General features: G+C 62.5%; 3 protein-coding genes across 9 annotated transcripts; all 3 read left to right on the top strand.

Moving 5' to 3' along the window:
- The first annotated feature begins 984 nt into the window (after nt 1-984).
- MAP2K7 (mitogen-activated protein kinase kinase 7) lies at nt 985-10,739 on the top strand. Of its 2 annotated transcripts, XM_027547551.1 has the most exons (12): nt 985-1,185; nt 3,053-3,100; nt 5,985-6,126; nt 6,285-6,351; nt 6,472-6,585; nt 6,688-6,807; nt 6,903-7,010; nt 7,105-7,284; nt 7,380-7,460; nt 7,584-7,726; nt 8,326-8,371; nt 8,485-10,735. In XM_027547551.1, the coding sequence occupies exons 1-12, from the start codon at nt 1,062-1,064 to the stop codon at nt 8,617-8,619; spliced, it is 1,308 nt and encodes a 435-aa protein (XP_027403352.1). In that variant the 5' UTR covers nt 985-1,061; the 3' UTR covers nt 8,620-10,735. The 2 variants fall into 2 exon arrangements, with proteins under 2 accessions (XP_027403352.1, XP_027403353.1); XM_027547552.1 differs by lacking the exon at nt 3,053-3,100 and having other exon boundaries at nt 986-1,185; nt 8,485-10,739.
- Nucleotides 10,740-10,821: 82 nt separating this feature from the next.
- TGFBR3L (transforming growth factor beta receptor 3 like) lies at nt 10,822-15,001 on the top strand. 6 transcript variants are annotated; one of them, XM_027547558.1, is made up of 7 exons: nt 10,822-11,226; nt 12,152-12,288; nt 12,364-12,678; nt 13,013-13,139; nt 13,227-13,385; nt 13,567-13,639; nt 14,916-15,001. In XM_027547558.1, the coding sequence occupies exons 1-6, from the start codon at nt 11,157-11,159 to the stop codon at nt 13,632-13,634; spliced, it is 876 nt and encodes a 291-aa protein (XP_027403359.1). In that variant the 5' UTR covers nt 10,822-11,156; the 3' UTR covers nt 13,635-13,639; nt 14,916-15,001. The 6 variants fall into 6 exon arrangements, 5 of the variants coding, with proteins under 5 accessions (XP_027403359.1, XP_027403357.1, XP_027403356.1 ...); XM_027547556.1 differs by lacking the exon at nt 14,916-15,001 and adding an exon at nt 14,481-14,566; XM_027547555.1 differs by lacking the exon at nt 14,916-15,001 and adding an exon at nt 14,445-14,531.
- A 4-nt stretch (nt 15,002-15,005) lies between these two features.
- Nucleotides 15,006-17,856, top strand: SNAPC2 (small nuclear RNA activating complex polypeptide 2). Its single transcript, XM_027547553.1, has 5 exons — nt 15,006-15,246; nt 16,200-16,319; nt 16,471-16,539; nt 16,800-17,130; nt 17,220-17,856. The coding sequence occupies exons 1-5, from the start codon at nt 15,064-15,066 to the stop codon at nt 17,540-17,542; spliced, it is 1,026 nt and encodes a 341-aa protein (XP_027403354.1). The 5' UTR covers nt 15,006-15,063; the 3' UTR covers nt 17,543-17,856.
- Nucleotides 17,857-18,277: the final 421 nt, after the last annotated feature.

Here is an 18,277-nt window from a genome sequence, read left to right as displayed (position 1 = left end):
GCACAGCCTGCCCAACCCTGACCTCCTGGGCTTCACCACCTCCATGGTGTCTCCAACATGTGAGCCTCCTCCAGGCACCAGAGAGCAGAAGCAAGCTGCTTACCTGGGCGCCCCAGGGTTCCAGATGGGGACATTTTCCCAGCACTCTTCAGGCCAGCTGAAGAAAATGTGTAGGTGGTGAAGGCATCAGGTGGAGGAACCAAACCCCAGGTCCTAACTTCTGCATTGTCCAGGAGCTAAACAGATGAGGGATGCCTTCAAATTTCCCACAGCCAATCTGACTTGGAACTCTCTATCCTTGACCTTGGCCCCACGTCGCTGAGGGCAGGGATCACGCCGCTAGATTCTCACCGTCCAGACAGTGGCCCAAACCCTACCCCGCCCATCCTTCAAGTCCTCGTGGCCAACCCTGACCCCGCTGAAATGGAAAGGGCTTCCCACAGGTGCCTAATTATGGTGAGTAGGCAGCAATTAAGCACTACAGGGACCGTAACGAAGCACTGTCCGAGATGAGAAAGGCAGTTTTGGAAGGCGTGGGTGCCAGCTAGGGCCGGCCGGGAAGAGAAAGAACGAGGCTGAGGATACAGCCTGGCGACCACCGGGGACAGCGGCAGGAAATTTAAAAAAATAAAAAAAGAGCGAGAAACCAAGAGTGCGCATGCGCAGCAGACGGCACGCGAGTACCCCCCCCCCCCCCCGGGTCTCACCTTCTGTACGCCTGCGCACTGCTTTCTCCGCCCACCGCTCTTAACGGAATGGTGAGTGGGTTTTCAAACAGCGCCTCCTGCCGGAGTTCTAGGGGATTTGCACATGCGCATCACACTGGGAGGATGTGTACGCTGCTACTCGCGAGCTCTAGGAGGCGTCATCCCTCCGGCTGGGATGAAGCACGCACGCGCGGAGGTTCGCACGCGGGGAGGGCGGGTGCGCGCCCCGGGCATGCGCCTTGCATAGCGAGACGGCGGCTCGGCGGGGTCATCCAAGCGCAGGCGCAGTGCGGTGTTTGTCTGCCGGACTGACGGGCGGCCGGGCGGTGCGCGGCGGCGGCGGCGGCGGGGAAGATGGCGGCGTCCTCCCTGGAGCAGAAGCTGTCCCGCCTGGAAGCAAAGCTAAAGCAGGAGAACCGCGAGGCCCGGCGGAGGATCGACCTCAACCTGGATATCAGCCCCCAGCGGCCCAGGCCCAGTAAGCACGGCGGCGTGGGGGAGGGGGCGGGCGGGGCGGGGCGCGCGCCGCGGGAGGCCCCGCCCCCGCCACCAGGCCCCGCCCCCGCTTCCGGGGCGCTCTTGCTCCTCCTCTCCGCCCGGCTCCCCGCTGTCGGCCCGCGGGGAGAGGGTCACGGTGACCCGGGGGGCGTGGGGCCCGTGAGCTCCCCGTCAGTCCTCACCCTGCCTCGGGGTTCCCCCTAATGGGGCCTGGGAACCTAGTTACCGGCTCCAGGGCGAGGCCCTCCATCTGATGACCCGCCCCCAATCACCGGGAACCTCGGAGCCTCTGTCACCTGCTCTAAGCCTTGGTGCGCCTACTCCATGCAGCCGTGACCACATCCAGCTCCTCCGTATACGTGTACACATCCCTTTTCACCAACTGATTCCACTGTCGCCATCTCAGAGACTGTCAAGAGGTCCCCTCCCCCGCCACCTGGTCCTTGTCAGCCGGGTTCAGCAGCTGACACAAGTGCAGCTGACCTGGGGACACCTGACGTCGCTGGACCATATATAACTGCCCCTGTGATTATGTCTAGTGCTCCCTTCTCCCCGCTTCAGGATCTTGTCACTAGTTCAGCAGGCTCCCTCCTACCTACCTTTTTACCCACCTAAGCCAGGCTCCCTCCTCATACTCCGCGGACTAGTTTCACTGCCACCATCTTTCTGGATTCTCCAGAAATAAATACGCAGCTTCCAAGCGTGGCAACGTTGTCATCTTGAATCAAGTGACTCCCCCTTCCACACATAGCCCAGGGACACCTGAGGCCAGTCTGAGGCTATCTGGGCATCCCAGGCTGTACACGCACCGCTACTTTGTGATCCCATGATCTCAGTGCCTGTCTCTCCGGAATCCTGTCTTGTGGCGTCAAGAGCTGCCCCTCAACACCCGCACCTGGCCCGGGATCACCATGCAACATCTAGTCTGCTCGTAATGTCCTACGGAACCCTTCCCCATATCCTCGAAGCTCACAGGGAGTCAGATTTTCCCCCTTCCTACTGACCTGATGAAGAGTATTCCCCACACATACTTTCTTTTCTTTACATTACTTTTTGGCCACTTCTTGTGGTATTCGGGATCTTAGTTCCACAACCAGGGATGGAACCCGTGCCCCCTGCCTGCATTGGAAGTGCAGAATATAAACCACTGGACCACCAGGGAAGTCCCCTCCCACACGTGCTTTCTGTGTCCCTCTTGACCCAGCAAATTCCCCTTCTTGTTAACCTCTCTGATATGACTCTTGTGGCTTATGTAGCTCCCTGTCGGGTCATCTTGAGAGGTAGGGAAGATATCTCTTCATCTGGGTACTCCCACCACTCCTTCGTCACCCCCCATTCTCATGTATGGCCCACTCCCTACCCTCCCTTTTCTGCCCTTGGTCCGTGTGGGTTCCTGACTGGAGTGGGGAGGGGTCTCTAGGGTCCCAGGAAGAACCCTGAGGCAGCAGTGCTGTGTTAGACTCTGCCTGGGGTAGGAAGCCCAGCCAGGACTGGAGGGTCCCCACCAGGCTCTTCAGTGCTGCTCCCCCTCCAGCCCCAGCGTGGATGAGACAGGCCTGGGCAGGGCCTGGGATGCCTGGTGGGGTGGCTGTCCCAGATGGGCAGGAGGCACAGGGAGGCCCACGGAGAACATGCCCCGGGGAGCCCCCTCCTGGCGCCTGTGTCTGTCAGCTCCATCCCATCCTCTCAGCCCTCCCATCTGTTGTTCTCTGCACTTTGGTGCCGCGTGCCTCCCCCTTCCTCCTTGTTATGATTTGATTTTCCTTTCTTTTGGACAAATCAGTTGCTTCTGTTGTGATTTATCGTGGTGTTGTTTTTCTTTTTTTTTCTTCCTTTTCCCCATCCAGTTATTGTGATCACTCTAAGCCCTGCTCCTGCCCCGTCCCAACGAGCAGGTACCAGCCTTTTTATCATCGCTGCTTGAATCTCTGCACCATTGACCTAACCGCTGCCCCAGCCGCAGAATGCCATCCCTCCTCCCCACCCCGTCATGCTCCGTGTGTGCGTGTGCATCCCCCCATCCCACCCTCACTCTCTCCAGCCACATGGTCAGTGTCTGGCCCACCCGGCCACTTCCTCCGTATCCTGTCACCTCCCGCTCCTCTGTTCCTCTCAGGCTCAGGTTTGGACTCTCCACAGGAGGAAACAGACTCCCTCACCTGCCAGGAGTCTGTCGCCTGCTGAGGGGGTCCCGAGTGTCCGTGCGTGTGCCTGCAGGCGTGTGTGTGTGTGTGCGTGTGCATGTACATGTATGTGAGTGGAGGGAGGGAAGGTTGGGCTCCCTACCTGCCGATCCACTTCATCAGCTCAGCGGACCCATGTCACCCCCCACCCTGTGCTGAGCAGTGCTAGGCCTGGACTGAGCCTGTCTGTTCCAGGGGCTGGTGCTCCCCTGGGGGTGGGAGGCCGTGGGGGTTGGGGGGTCCTCCGGGCAGGGAGAAGTGGAAGAGGCCCCGTGCCTTGGAGGAAAGGCCCAGTGAAGCAGGGTCATGGATTCTGCAGGGTTGGGGGATGGGGGGGGGGTGCGGTGGTCGGGAAGCCTGGGGAGAAGGTGGCATTTGAGCAAAGTCTCCTGGGAGGTGGGGAGCACAGGAGTGGAAGTAGAGGAAACAGCCCCTCAGGGCCCAAGAGGCAGCCAGATGTGCCTGTGGGGAAGGTGGGGGATGGGGGGCCGGCTGGCCTCATTGATCCTTGTGTGTGGAATAGGACTGGGTTGGGAAGTGTGTGTGTGTGTAAGAACATGAGGGAGAGTTGGCTCTGTTGGGGGCCTTGTGGCGTGTGTGTGTGTGTGTAAGAACATGAGGGAGAGTTGGCTCTATTGGGGGTCCCGTGGCGTGTTGTCTGCACGTGTTTGTGGGTTTGTGTCATGCCCTGTGTGTGTACGTGTGTGTGCTCACTGACAGCCTGGCAGGCTGCATGCTCCACCCCACCCCACCGCCCTGTGTCTTCTCTCATCCTTGCTCATTCATCCTCCTCTTTTTTCTCTCCCCTTCAGTCTCTTGCTCTCATTTGGCCTTCCTGACCTGCCGTGGGCCCGGCACCACCTGTGTGATCTCTGTTCTCAGGGCCTTTGTATACCTCCCCCGGCCTTACCCCCCTTAGCCATCCTGCACCGGCCCCTCTTAAACACCTGCCGTGCTTCAGTTTGTGGGACCGGCTGGAAGCCTCTCTCCCCCCACAAGCTGCCTTGGCCCCGGGCTCTGGGGGAGCCTTCAGAGGGCCCGGTGGACTGTGTGAGGGGTTGGGGGTGGGGGCGACAGGGCACAGAGAGGCCTGGGGAGGGGAGGGACGTGGTCCTCACCCAGGGAGCCTGCCAGGGATGCAGGGTCCCAGAGCTTGAGGGTCTTTGGGAGCCCTGGAGGGTGTCCAGCCAGAGAGGGAGGGTTTAGGACCAGACTTCTGGCCGTGGTAGAGCAGGGAGGGCACTGGAGGAGAGGCCTCTGGGCCAGTGGAGGGGACTGGGCTCAGCCACGTCCTCGGGCTCCCAGAGCTCTTCCATCACTCTCGCCATGCCCTCCTGGGACTGGCAGGCCAGCCTCATAGGTCTGCTCCTCGCTTTGGCTGCGACCAAGATCGTAGGCCAGCAGGGCACGAAAAGTGCCTGGGCGCCAAGAGCCACACTGCATCTGTCTGTACCCATTGGCCACTGGGCCCACGCCACCGGGCGCCTGGAGAACTTGCAGGGGAGAAGCTCCGCCCCCCGGCCCAGCTCCCAGCCCTCTCTCCAAGGGGAGGTGGACCTGGGGGCTGCTTGTAGCCTTCGGCCTCCCCAGCCAGGGGCTCCCTTCTGGAGGCCAAGTGCCGGGGTCTCTGAGGTTCCTGGGTTCTCTGGAGGGCCGTCCATCTTTTCCAGGGCCACTCTGGCCTCTGCTCCCACTCTGTGGCCTGCCTGGCCAGGAGGCTTCTGTCCATCAGGGGCCTGCTCTCCTGTCCCTAGCCCCTCTCCGGCCTGTCTCTGCAGCGCCTCTTCTGGGCAGCTGGGCCCCAAGTCTCAGCTCCCATCTGTCTGTCTCCCACCCCCCCGTCCCCTAACGCCGCCTGCCCATCCTGGGGTGCCCGCTGCCTGCCCGCTGCCTGCCCGCCTGCCTGTAGCATGCCCAAGCTGTCCGCATGCAGGCTTCTGGAAAGAACCAACCTCCCCACCTGGCCTGGCCTGTCCCTGGAGCCCTGCCGGCCCCTGGAGGGGCTGGGTCACCTGGCTCCCTTCACCTGAAGGACACAGGTCCAGCCTGGGCTCCTGCCCTGGCCTCATTGGCCCCACCTCTGCAGGCCGGGCCGGAGGCTCACAGAGTCTGCTGGCCAGAGGGCAGCCCTCCCTGACCCTGAAACAGAACAGGCAAGGCAGCTGGAAGCCTGGGTCCCTCACCCACTCTCTCCCCAGTTTAGCATTGCCACTTTGTGGGGGTGGTGGCCCTGAGCCTCTTCCTGGGCAGAGTGGGGAGGAAGGGGCCCCAGGGTAGGGGCGGCCTACCTGCCTGAGATCCACTAGCAGCCTCAGGGCCTCCTTTCTCTATCAGGGAATACTTGGGGTGAACCCTCAGCCTCTGGGGACCACTCTTCCCCCACCAGCCCACTGCAAGCCCTTCCCAGTCAGGGGGGCTGGGAGAAAGCACCCCGAGAGTGGTCTAGGAGCGGGGCACTCCCTGTCCGCCAGGGCTGGGGGCTGTGCTGGCCCACCTGAGGGATACCGGGGAGGGAAGGATGGGGGCGCCAGGGCCTGCAGCTGGGGCCAGCCGGGAGCTAACCCCCTCCCCACCCCTGGTTCTCACCACCCCCCAGCCCTGCAGCTCCCACTGGCCAACGATGGGGGCAGCCGCTCACCGTCCTCCGAGAGCTCCCCACAGCACCCCACGCCCCCCGCCCGGCCCCGCCACATGCTGGGGCTGCCTTCAACCTTGTTCACACCCCGCAGCATGGAGAGGTGAGCCGCCTGGGGGATGGTCAGGAGGTCAGGGGGCGCAGGGCCAGCCTCAGGGTGGTGCTGGTGAGCTCTGTGGAACCCCCTGCGTGTTGGGGGCTGGGGTCACCTCACGTTGGTCAGGACCCCCCTCCACCGGCACCCACTCCCTCTCCCTTCAGCATCGAGATTGACCAGAAGCTGCAGGAGATCATGAAACAGACGGGCTACCTGACCATCGGGGGCCAGGTAACCTAACGCACTTCCCTTGGCGGCCTCAGGGAGGGCGGGCGGGACACAGCTGGGAGATGTGGGCCGGGGCTGAGGTCAGAGGCCCGCTGGATCCCCAGCCCTGACTCTCCTTGCCAGCGCTACCAGGCGGAGATCAATGACCTGGAGAACCTGGGGGAGATGGGCAGCGGCACTTGCGGCCAGGTGTGGAAGATGCGCTTCCGGAAGACGGGGCACGTCATCGCTGTCAAGGTGAGCCCACCCCGCCCTGCCCATGGGAGCGCAACCCCCTCCATGTCCCATGGCGGCCCTGCGCCCCAGGCTCAGCGCTGAGCCCTCGGCTGTCCCATGCAGCAAATGCGGCGCTCGGGGAATAAGGAGGAGAACAAGAGGATCCTCATGGATTTGGATGTGGTGCTCAAGAGCCACGACTGCCCCTACATTGTGCAGTGCTTCGGGACTTTCATCACCAATGTGAGACGAGGGCTTCCCCCAATCCTCCCATCTCCTCCCCCGGGCCCTGAGCCTGTCGGGTGGGCAGAGGGGTACAGCCACTGCTGTCCCTGCAGACGGACGTCTTCATCGCCATGGAGCTCATGGGCACGTGCGCGGAGAAGCTCAAGAAGCGGATGCAGGGCCCCATCCCCGAGCGGATCCTGGGCAAGATGACGGTGGCAGTGAGTGGCCTGGAGGGCGCAGGTGGGCAGGCAGGTGCCCCCCAGCCTCGGCCTCCACATCACCGATCGGTGTCCTCCGCTGCCCACACTGCAGATTGTGAAGGCGCTCTACTACCTGAAGGAGAAGCATGGCGTGATCCACCGTGACGTCAAGCCCTCCAACATCCTGCTGGACGAGCGGGGCCAGATCAAGCTCTGTGACTTCGGCATCAGCGGCCGCCTGGTCGACTCCAAAGCCAAAACGCGGAGTGCGGGCTGTGCCGCCTACATGGCAGTAAGTAGGGGGCCCGGGGGTGCCGGCAGGAGGGGTGGTGCACCCACCCCGGCCCCAGGGCTCATCCATCACCCTCTCCCCCCTCCCACCGGCAGCCTGAGCGCATCGACCCCCCGGATCCCACCAAGCCCGACTACGACATCCGGGCCGATGTGTGGAGCCTGGGCATCTCCTTGGTGAGTTGGGGCCCCGGCTTTTGGAGGCTGGGTTTTCTCGGGGCCCGGAGGCAGGCAGTGGCAGCAGAAAGGGCAGGGCCCTGTCCTCCCTGGCCGGCCCAGCCCTGCCCGTTTCTCTCCCAGGTGGAGCTGGCGACAGGACAGTTCCCCTACAAGAACTGCAAGACAGACTTTGAGGTCCTCACCAAAGTCCTCCAAGAGGAGCCCCCGCTCCTGCCCGGACACATGGGCTTCTCGGGGGACTTCCAGTCCTTCGTCAAAGACTGGTGAGCACCCCCAGCCCTGCCCTCCAGTCTGGAAGGCAGGGCGAGGTCAGATGTGACCCTGAGCTTAGGCCACTGGGGTGGGGTGAAGGGCCCCCTGGGATGGGGGCTGGGGGCTGCAGACTGGAGCCAGAGCCTAAGCCCTGCGTCCAGACTCAGCCACAGGGAACCCCTAGCCCTGGGGTATTTGGCAAGGTGGTCCTTGGCCTTCACCAGGGAACTGTGAATGAGCACAGGTGTCCCAGGACTGAGAGCTCAGAGGGTCCCACACCATTGAGCAGGGTGTCCACACAGGAGCTTTCCGGGGGGAGGGGGGAGGGATGGGGCCGGGGTGGGGAAGTGGGTGGGAGTGGGTAGGAAGCCCACCCATCTACCTATCCCCCCACCTACCTACTTCTCCCGTGGGCGTCTCACTGTGTGTGTCAGGCTTTTGTCAGAGATAAGGGGCCTGAGTGCAACCCTGGCCTCTCTGTCAGCACAAGGCTTTGGGGAGCGAGGAAATGGGCTCTGGCCCGCAGATCCAGCAGCCCTGATTCAGTGGGGTGGGCAGCCAGGCCCCTCCTCCCGGCTCTCATTTCTCTCCTTTCTCTCTCTCTCTTTAGCCTTACTAAAGATCACAGGAAGAGACCAAAGTATAATAAGCTACTTGTGAGTACCCAGGACCCCTCCCAGCCCCCATCCAAAAACCCCTGCCCCACTGGAGGCCAGGCGGCCAGGGAACAGACACCCTGGTCCTGAGCCCCACCCACTTGGGCCCCCAGGAACACAGCTTCATCAAGCGCTACGAGACGCTGGAGGTGGATGTGGCGTCCTGGTTCAAGGATGTCATGGCGAAGACCGAGTCACCGAGGACAAGCGGGGTCCTGAGCCAGCACCACCTGCCCTTCTTCAGGTAGCCGCACGGTGGCGGCCGGCCCGCTGGGGGACGCGGCCTCAGGCCCCCCCTTCCCTGCACAGTCCCCCAGCTGCCCACCAGGGGAGCCTTGGGACCCGGATGGCCAACGAGGGCTGAGGACAGATAGTAGGGGGCGCCGACCCACCCCCGACTCCCTGCCCACCAGCCGTGGACAGATGGGCCTGCCAGGCCCCAGCCCTTTCCCGTCCTGGGATCAGCCGGCCGTACACGTCCCCCCCCCCGACAGACACTGTGAACGGAAGACAGCAGGCCGCGAGCAGTCTCGCTATTTATTCAGTTGTAACCTCTGGGCTGGGGCGGCCCCCAGGGGTCGGGAGAGAGCCGCCATTCCCTGCACCCTCCCACACCGCGCTGTCCCCACCGCCCCCTCCATGCACACATGCACCCTGGCTCCATCTCCCTCTCTGCCACTTCCCTCTCTACCTCTCTGGCTTTCCCCGTCTCCCTCCCCACCTCTGCCTCTCTCCTGGCCCAGGCCCTGCCACCCCCGGCGGGGACCCCTGGGTCCACTTAGGTCTCTGGCCAGTGATGAGCCAGTTGGCGGGCGCCCTTCCCCCGGCAGGCGGGCTGGACATTGTGACTGCAGCCGGACCCGGGCTGGTCTCTCTCTCTCTCTCTTTGATCTCAGGGGGTCCTTTTTGGAGTTTATTGTATTTTATTGTACTTGGTGGGGTGTTTGGGGGTGGGGGGAGGAGAAGAGCTTGTTCTCATGGGCTTTGTTGGTACCTTCAGAAACTTTTACCAAAGTCGTGTTTAGCTGCTTGTGGCGGCAGCCCCCCGAACCGCTGTGGGTACTGGGGGGCTGGGCTGGGGGCTGAGCCGTGGGGGCTCATGCTACCACCCGGGAGAGACTAGTCCCAAAGGTGGGCTCTGGGGGTGGGGGGTTGCTCCTCCCTCAGGGCTGGAGACTGGCCAAGTTTGCAGGGGTGAGCGGAGGACCTCAGGGGGTATGGAGGAAGCCCAAGGGGCCGTGGCCACACAGGGTGGCCTTCAGGGACAGTAGGCGCGGGGCGTGGTGGAAGGCAGCCGGCGCTGGTGTGGCAGGGAGGTGGCGGAGGGAACGGGTGACAGGAGGGGGTCCGTGGGGCCCCGGGAGGTAGGGATGAGGGTGCACGGATTGGATGTGGGGGTTCGAGGATGTGTTGACAGGGACAGAGGTGGGAGCAGGCCAAGGGCTGGGCGTGTGCAGGCAGTCACGCCCTCGTAGTGGCCCACGAGTGCCCCTCGACTCACCCGGAGCTGGCCAGTCCCCAGCCCACCCTGAGGCCCTGGCGTCCATGGGGCCCTGGGCAGCAAGCAGCCAGAGCAAGAGGGACTGTGTTTCCTTGTTGGTGGTGATGCATGCGAATCAAGTGGACAGTAGAACAAAATAACGTTAACAGGAAAAAAAAAAAAAAGGAAAAAACAAAACCCCAGAAAAACCACAAAAATCAACCAACACCAAAGGTGAGGAACCTCGCTGGATGTAGCTGAAGCAATCTAGACTAGGCATCACTGTACCTCCATTTATCTCACCGAATCTAGTTACTACTAGGATAGTCACAAAACGCCGCATGTTTAAAAAGTACTCAAAGTCATCTTTGTCCCCCGCCCCAGGGGGTGGCCACCTTTTCTTGCTCCAGTCCCCTTTGTGAGGGGAGAGGGGCAGGGTGTGGGGCCAGTAGGCATGGCCTCCGCCCTCCCTTGCCAGGGGCCTTTCTGGGTAGCCAGGAAGGTTGCGTGGCCAGCCCCAGGGCCCGCACAGGCCTGAGGCCAGCTGCCTGGGTTTAACTTTTATTTAACTTTATTTTCTGTTTTGTGTGTGAGTGTCCACCTGTGTCCCCCTTCCCCTTCAGTGTTAAATGGGAGCCTCTCCTTCCCCCCTTCCTCTCCCATGTCTCCCTTCCCCCGCCCCCCAGTCACCAGCCACCAGCCACCCCCTCTCAACCAGGCAGAGGGCAGAGTGGGCAGCCAGGGGCCTGGGGCGGCCTGGCCTAGCCCATCGGCCCACCACCGCTCCTCAGGCCGCCAGTATTGCCCCATCCCTTTTTAAAACAAAATGCCCTCGTTTGTAAATCCTTAGACGCTTGAGAATAAAACCCCTCCCTTTTCTTCCACTGAGTCTGTGGCGTGTGTCCTGAGCCTGGCAGCAAGGTGGGAAAAGGGGAAGGGGTCCTGAGGCCTGACCTTGGAAGTGGGCTGGGGGCCATCTAAGTGGAAGAGGCCTATGCAGTGAGGGGAGGCAGGGCTGGGGGCCAGAGGGGTAGTTTGTAGTGACTTGCTGCATATTTAATGTCCAGTGTGTGGGACCTCCCCCTAATCTGATAGCCACAGGTCCGGTGGGAGAGCCCTTAATCCCTGGCAGGCCTTGGGCGCCAGCTCTGATGTCGACCCAACAGTCTGCCGCCCCCGCTCCTTGCCTCCGGAAGTGGCCACCCAGCCAAGGACAGGGCCGCCTGCCCACCTCCTGGGTGTGGGTGCTGCCTGGCTGGTGCCTCTGCCACCAGCCCTGTACGCTGTCACCTCAGCCAGGCCAGCATGCTGGGCACCGTGCTCCTGCTGCTGGCCCTGCTCTCAGGGACCACCGCCTTGCCCAGCGAGCCAGCTGGTATGTACAGGCAAGGGGACATGGCCCAGCACACCCCCATTCCTGTGCTGCCCTATCTCAAGCAGCCTCTCATCTACCCTGCCTGGGGGAGTGGGAGGGTGGAAGGTGGGGTCTCCCCACCCCCCATTCCAGGTTGTCTTGGATCCCCAACTTCAAAGTCCCCAGCAGCCATGGTGAGGCCAAGGGCTGTGGGAGGGGAGTGGTCTGCACAAATGATCTTAGGAACGGTGCGCGTTTAGATACCATCCTTTGAGAACACAGTTGAGTGCCTCCTGAAGGCAGATGGGGGTAGCAGGGTGATCACACACCCCAGTAGGAGCTCCCCGGTGCCTATTTCCTTTGCTGCTGCTGCCCTCAGTCCAGAAGTGAGGAACCAGATATGGGGAAAAGCCCCAGACCCTGGTGGCCAGGCTGGGCTTCCATGGTGCCGAAACGGCTGGAGGAAGACCACCTTGCTGTTCTCCCCAACTCGTAGAAAGCAAAGGGTGGGGTCAGCATCGTCCCCCTTAGACAGCCCTGCTATGACCCCAAAGCAGTCCCTGGTCCTGGGTGGGTGGGGGTAGGGGAGGACCTTTGCGCTCACCCAGACCATCCACTGCCAGGCGCCCCTCAGCTCCCCTTCCCCGCCAGGGATCCTTTGCCCACTGCAGGTGGAGAAGACGGGGTCTGGGAAAAGGGGTGCCTCCCCAGGAAGGTGCAGCTTTGCGTCCAGGCTCAGGGGCTGGGCTGGAACGTCCTGGGGGTCTCCAGGGGGTACATCACGGCAGCTTTATGGCTGAAGGCATGAGGCACAGAGCCGAGCGCAGGTGAATCCTCCACAACCGCATCCGTCTTCCAAAGAAGGCAGGGGAGGCGGGGAGGTTGGCTGGGGGAACCAAGAGACAGCGCGTCCTCCCTGTCCTGTGCCGCCCTTTCTCCCCGCCAGAGCCCCCGTTCCCTGCGGCGCCCGGGCCCTGGCTGCGCCGACCCCTTTTCAATCTGGAGCTGTCAGACGCGGAGGACGCCTTCCCGCGCCGTGCGGGGCCGCTCGAGGTCCCAGCGGACAGCCGCGTGTTTGTGCAGGTAGACGCGGGACGCACGGAGGCCGGGTGAGGGCCGGTGAGGGCTGCCGATCCTGACGGCGACCCCGCCCCCCAGGCGGCCCTGGCCCGTCCCTCCCCACGCTGGGGCCTGGCCCTGCACGGCTGCTCCGTAACACCTTCCTCGCGCCCGGCCCTGGGCCCCGCCCTGGCGCTGCTGCGCGGGGGCTGCTCCGCCGACTCCTCGGTCACCTTCCCGCCACCGCGGCCGCTCCTCGGTGCCGCCCGTCCTGCGCGTTTCAGCTTCCGCCTGCGCCCGGTCTTCAACGCCTCTGTGCAGTTCCTGCACTGCCAACTGAGTCGCTGCCGCCGCCGCCGCCTCCGCCATGCCCGCTGGACGCCTGCGCCTTTGACGCTGCCTCCACTGTCGCCGGTGCGCGGGCGCAGGAGCGCAGGACCGGGAACGTGGGCTCCCGGGCCCATCAGGGGTCGGGCGAGTGCCTCTGACATCCGAGGGAGAAACTCCTTAGGGTTTGGGCATCTGGGCGCTTTTGGACCTGGGGGCGGTGGTATCTCGAAACTGGGAGTAGGTACTGGGTCTCAGGCAGGGGTTGGGGGCAGAGACTTCCGAAGGGGCCAGATTTCCAGGGTTCTAGTGATGCGATCCCTGGTTGCAACAGAGTGCTAGACACTTAGATCTGCCTGCGGCCCAGTCCATGCAGTCCGGCCCCTGACATTCCCGTCTCTTGTGCCCCCTCTCCTTGCAGTGTCTGCCTCAGGATGAGGCGTGCGCAGGCGCCGGCAGTGGCAGCGATGAGAGCCTGGGTGCTGACAGCCCCCACCTGCACACATTGACGCAGCCCATCGTGGTGACCGTGCCACGGCTGCCCCCCAGTGAGCGGGGAGATCTCTGGGGTCCAGAAGAGGGGTGGGGAGGACATCTGAGGCCTGATTCCAGTCTTAGCGTTGTACTTCTCACAGGGCTACCCAAGGGCTTCCCCGGCAGAGCTGTGCGACCCGAGTCTCCCGCGCCGGCGCCGGAGGCCCTGGAGCCCGCGCCGGTGGTAGCGCTAGTGTTGGCCGCTTTCGCGCTGGGCGCCGCTGTGGCCGCCGGCCTCAGCCTCGTGTGCGCGCACTCAGGTACCAATCTCCACCCTCCGGGATCTCCGCCTGGCCCCCAGTCTATTCCAGCGCGTCGGCCTGCTCAGCCCTGAACATCCCTAGACCGGCCTCCGCTACGCCCGCAGCAGCCTCCAGGGGTCGCCCTAGCTCCGGCCCTGCGCACCGCAGCCCCTATTTCTCAGCTTCCTCTCTTCTCCAGCGCCCCAACTCCCCGGTCAGCCCCCGAGAGCCTCGCCCAGCGGCCGCCCGCCCAGGAGGCCCCAGTGAGGCAGGTAAGTGTTGGGGCGCAGGAAGGAGGGGGAGTGTAACGTGGGGCCGGTTAGCACAGATGGAGGAGGGAGGGGATGATAATGATCTTCATAGCCCGTTCTTTCTGCCAGGCGGAGTTCCAAATGATTAACGCATATTAATCCTTGTAACAACTTTCTACTATTATCTCCATATTAGAAGGAAAATGAGGCACTCTCTGAAATGGACTTGCTAAAGGTCACAAAAATTTAGTGGAACTGGGATTCGAACTCAGGTAGTGGGTGACCCGTAGCCGACTGCGGGTTTAGTGTCATAAGAAAGGTTCTCAACACCTCACACAGGCAGTAGGCAAAGAGAATTCGGGTTTCAGACTTAGCATCCTCTCTCACCCAGCCATGATGGGGCGGCCGGCGATGGGTTGAGAAGAGGGTGACCAGCCTTAGTGTCCTCTCCCCACTCAGCCTGAGTCGCCTCTTTCCAGAGATGGCGCGCCCCCAGCAGGGTCCAAAGACAAACCAGCCACGGCCTCGTATCAGGCCCGCCTCGGGGGACTACGTTACTCGTTGAGACTACGATCGCTGCGCCCCGCCCTCCTTGCTTCTCCCACCCTCCCACCTGGGCCCAAAATAAACCTCTGGTCTGGACTGCGGCTTTCTGAAGTCCGCGCGTGCGCGTGTGCGTGGAGCGGGGGTGGGGATTCCGGGCAGGAAGAGGTTCAGATTGGAGGGGTGGGGCTTTGAGGCGGGGCTTTGAGGCCCTTATACACGTGTGCAGATACCGCCCACGGGCATTTTATCCCTAACAAAAGGGAACATCCAATCCCACCAGCTTAAATAGCCTCGTCTCCTCCTCCAAACCTGCCAGCTCACCGGCCTTCTCAAAGTCTCTCCGCGCTCTACTCCCACCGCCCGGACCCTGCCCTTCCTAAGACCTCGAGCTCAAGTCTCTGCTCCAAGCTCCTCTCCGTCTTGCCTTAAGGTCCTTAAATCCCTCCTGCCTGACCTCACCCTCCTCAGAGCATAGACAAAGGCGGGATTTTAGCTCCATTTTACGGCTGAGGAAACAGCCTCGGCAAGGCCACATCACTTAAATCACCAATCTGGGCTATCCGACCCCACAGCTGAGGTTCTTGGCTACAAAGCACATAACAGGAGTTTCACAAGACTTATTCCTGGAATGGAGGGAAGGGATGAGATCTAAGGTCTCGGCTCCAGTTCACGAATGAGACAGAATGCGGGCGGTGGGGTCTCGTTTGCCTTAGCTTCAGTTAGATACCAGTCCCCATCGCTTCCGGGGTAGGCCGTTCCTCACGGCCTGCAAACGCAGAGCCACGCCCCCATCCAAGTCTGCTTCCGCGCGGAGTCTTTTGGACCCAGAGGCCGCCGTAACCCCGCCCACCAAGGAAACACTCCGGAACGACGCCGAGGCCCTCACCCGGCTCACCGGCATGAAGCCACCGCAGCGGCGGCGAGCGATCCCGAGGCGCTATCTGGTGGAGGTGACTGGCCCCGCGGCCTGGAGAGCCAGCGAGAAGCGGCAGTTGTTACGACTACTGCAGGCGCGACAGGGCCAACCAGAGCTGGACGCCGCCGAGCTGGCCCGAGAGTTACCGGGCCGGAGCAATACGGAGGTGAGAAGAGTCCCGAGATGGGAGCAAGGCTGGAGGCGGGGCTAGGATGTGTCCGGGGCTGGCATAGGGGCGGGGCCTGAGGGTGGGCTGAACGAAAGTGAGGCTTGGGGGCGGGGCCTTGGAGTGGGCCGGTCGAGGGTGAGGCGGGGACGAGGCCGAGGTTGAGGAACCGGAAGAACGCCGGAGAAGGCGGGACTAGTGCAAGGCTGGGCCTTGTGTGGCTGCGAGAAGCTGAGGGCGGGGTGAGGGCGGGACAGAGCGAGTCGAGGGGCGGGGCGAGGAGGAGGCCGTGTCGCCGAAGTCTGAGAGGCGGAGCGAAGGCAAAATTTAGGGGCGGGGCGAGCTCCGAGTTTGAAAGAAGGCCCCAGAATGGGTCTTCCCTGCTGGCTCAAATGGTGAAGAAATCTGCCTGCAATGCAGACGGTGCCGATTCGATCCCTGGGTCGGGAAGATCCCCTGGAGAAGGGAATGGCTACCCACTCTAGTATTCTTGCCCGGAGAACTCCATGGACGGAGGAGCCTGAAGGGCTGCAGTCCATGGGGTCGCTAAGAGTCGGCAACGACTGAGCGACGAACACTTTCCTTCACTTCCCAGAATGGGTGGCAGGTCGCAGCGGGACTGGACGGGAATGAATGAGATTGAAATGGGAGTCAAGAAGTGAGAGTCAGGGAAATAGAGCGTAGTGGAAGAAGCGGGTAGGTGACTAGGATAGTACTTAACCATGGATGTGGGCTGTGGCTGCGGGGAGGAGCCAGAACCGGCCAGGGCCTTATATCTTTGTCAGGTAGCTGGTCATGCCTAGGGCCTTGGCCCGAGAACCCTGGGCACAGTCCCTATGACCCTCAACCCCTGGCCAGTGGGAGGCTAGGGAGCAGTGGCTAGCCCTGGAACAGGCAGGACTGCCTAGCCCTGGGCTTCTAGAAGGTCCATTTGGCCTCTTCTTACTTCGCAGATCCAGGACTTTATCCGGCAGCTCAAGGGCCGAGTGGCCCGGGAGGCCATTCAGAGGATACATCCAGGTGGCCCAAAGGGTCCAAGGCGTTGGGAAACACAGACCCCAGCTCCCATCGAGGTGAGATGGGGCAAGGTTCCCCAGGGCTGGCCCCTGGGGAATGAGGTGGGAGTTCTGGGGGATAATCTGGACAGGGGAGCTCCAGGGAGGGGTAGGGTATGGGGGACTCCTGAGAATTGATCCCTAAGTATCTTCTGCTTGTTCCACCCAGGTGTGGATGGATCTGGCTGAGAAGATAACAGGCCCACTGGAGGAGGCACTTACTGTGGCTTTCTCACAGGTATAGCCATCCCCCCCCAGGCAGGATGGGGGTGTCCCGGAGGACAGGATCGTATATATGAGTCTACGCTGGACCTGGATCCCTTCCCTTTGCCAGCTCTGTGATTCTGGCCTGTTACTGGTCACCCTAGCCTCCATGTCCACCCTCTCAGCCTTCCTCAGGGTGGGAGGGAGGATTTGAAGGTTGTCTCCTGCAGGGCAGGGGAGCAACCCACGGGGACACTTCTGCCCTTCCTTCCCTGATCTTTCTCTGCCTGCCAGGTGCTCGCCATCGCTGCCACGGAGCCCGTCAGCCTCCTGCACTCAGTGCCCTCCAAGCCCACGCAGGCTTGTGGAAAGCCACTGCTCCTCAGAGCCCCTGGAGGACAGGAGGACCTGGGTCCTGAGGCTTCCAGCCCCGCCCCCGAGGCCCCCGGAGGGGGTGAGGTTCCTGGCTCCACTCCCAAGACACCAGGCCCTGCTCCTGAGGCATCCTCCGAGTCCCTGGCTGGCCAGTCTGCTGAGGGAGACTTTTCTGTGGACTTCGAAAAGATCTACACGTACCTATCATCCGTCTCCCGCGGTGGCCAGGGCCCTGAGCTTTCCGCAGCTGGTGAGGAGGGCAGGGCCGGCACTCTGGGGGTGGGTTCTTTGGTGGCCAGCACCCCTCTCCCGACTCATCCCCTTTCCATCCCTCACCAGAGTCCGCTGTGGTCCTTGACCTGCTCATGGCGCTTCCTGAGGAGTTGTCCCGTCTGCCCTGCGCCACCCTGGTTCAACACATGTCGGGTATGTACCGACATCTGACGGCCCCCCAGCGCGACCTTGCCAGTGGGGGCCTGGCGTCGGGAACTGAGGATAGTGGGGCAGGTTCCAGGGGTCAGGAGGAGACTGGCCAGGCCAGCCCTCAGGCCCCTGAGAATGCTGGCTCCAGCCAGCCCATATCCTCTTGGCAAGCGGCTGGGGTGTGCCCCCTGAACCCGTTCCTGGTACCCTTGGAGCTTCTGCGCCAGGTGGCAAGGTAGAGGCCTGGCAGGCAGGGGACACGCCAGACCTCGGTGAGCCCCCAGACTCTCAATCCTGCTCGGTCTGGCCCTGTATTGTCATGAGGATCTTGCCACGGTGGAAGGTCCCTGAGCCAATGTGCAGTGGCCTTAACATGCTTGATACAGTGGGGGTCTCATAGACGAAGCCCAACTGTACAAGGAGGGGTTCAGCCATAGAACTGGCTGGGCTAACACCGCCGTCAAATCTTTCCCCCACTGGTTCTTCATCCCTTCCAAAGCCCAGTATCCTGTGTCCTGTAACGGTAAATAAAGTTCTTGTCAACCCCCCTGAATGACTCTTTCTCCTGTGAGTTAGAGGTGGGAGAGGGCTCAAAATGCTGGAGGGAAAATCTGAGCTAGAGAACCATAGCTTAGAGTTCCTGGGGTCTGAGTGGGGTATGCCAAGCAGGAGGGTGCGGTGGGCAGTGAAGCAACCCTTGGTGATTGTTTGGAGGGTCTTGGTCTGAGCCTGACTGAGGTGGGGGAGTCAGGTCCCCGGCTAGGGGAGGGTGAGGGGTGGGCTGCCCATGTGTCAGGAAGTTGGAGGGAGGGGAGTGAGTCTCTGAGGTGGCCTTGGGGAGGGAGGGAGAGCTGGAGGGGGAGCAGAGGAGCAGAGAAGGGAGCAGAGCTGGGTAGAGGATGGGGCTGGGCTCCCAGCTGCTGTCAAAGGCCTCATGTTCCCAGGGGTGCTCTCGGGCCTCTCTCCCTGCTCGG

This window comes from Bos indicus x Bos taurus, chromosome 7 (genome assembly GCF_003369695.1).
Source record: "Bos indicus x Bos taurus breed Angus x Brahman F1 hybrid chromosome 7, Bos_hybrid_MaternalHap_v2.0, whole genome shotgun sequence".
Lineage (NCBI taxonomy): Eukaryota > Metazoa > Chordata > Mammalia > Artiodactyla > Bovidae > Bos > Bos indicus x Bos taurus.
The sequence above is the reverse complement of the archived record's forward strand: the minus strand, read 5'-3'. Positions and strand labels throughout refer to the sequence as shown.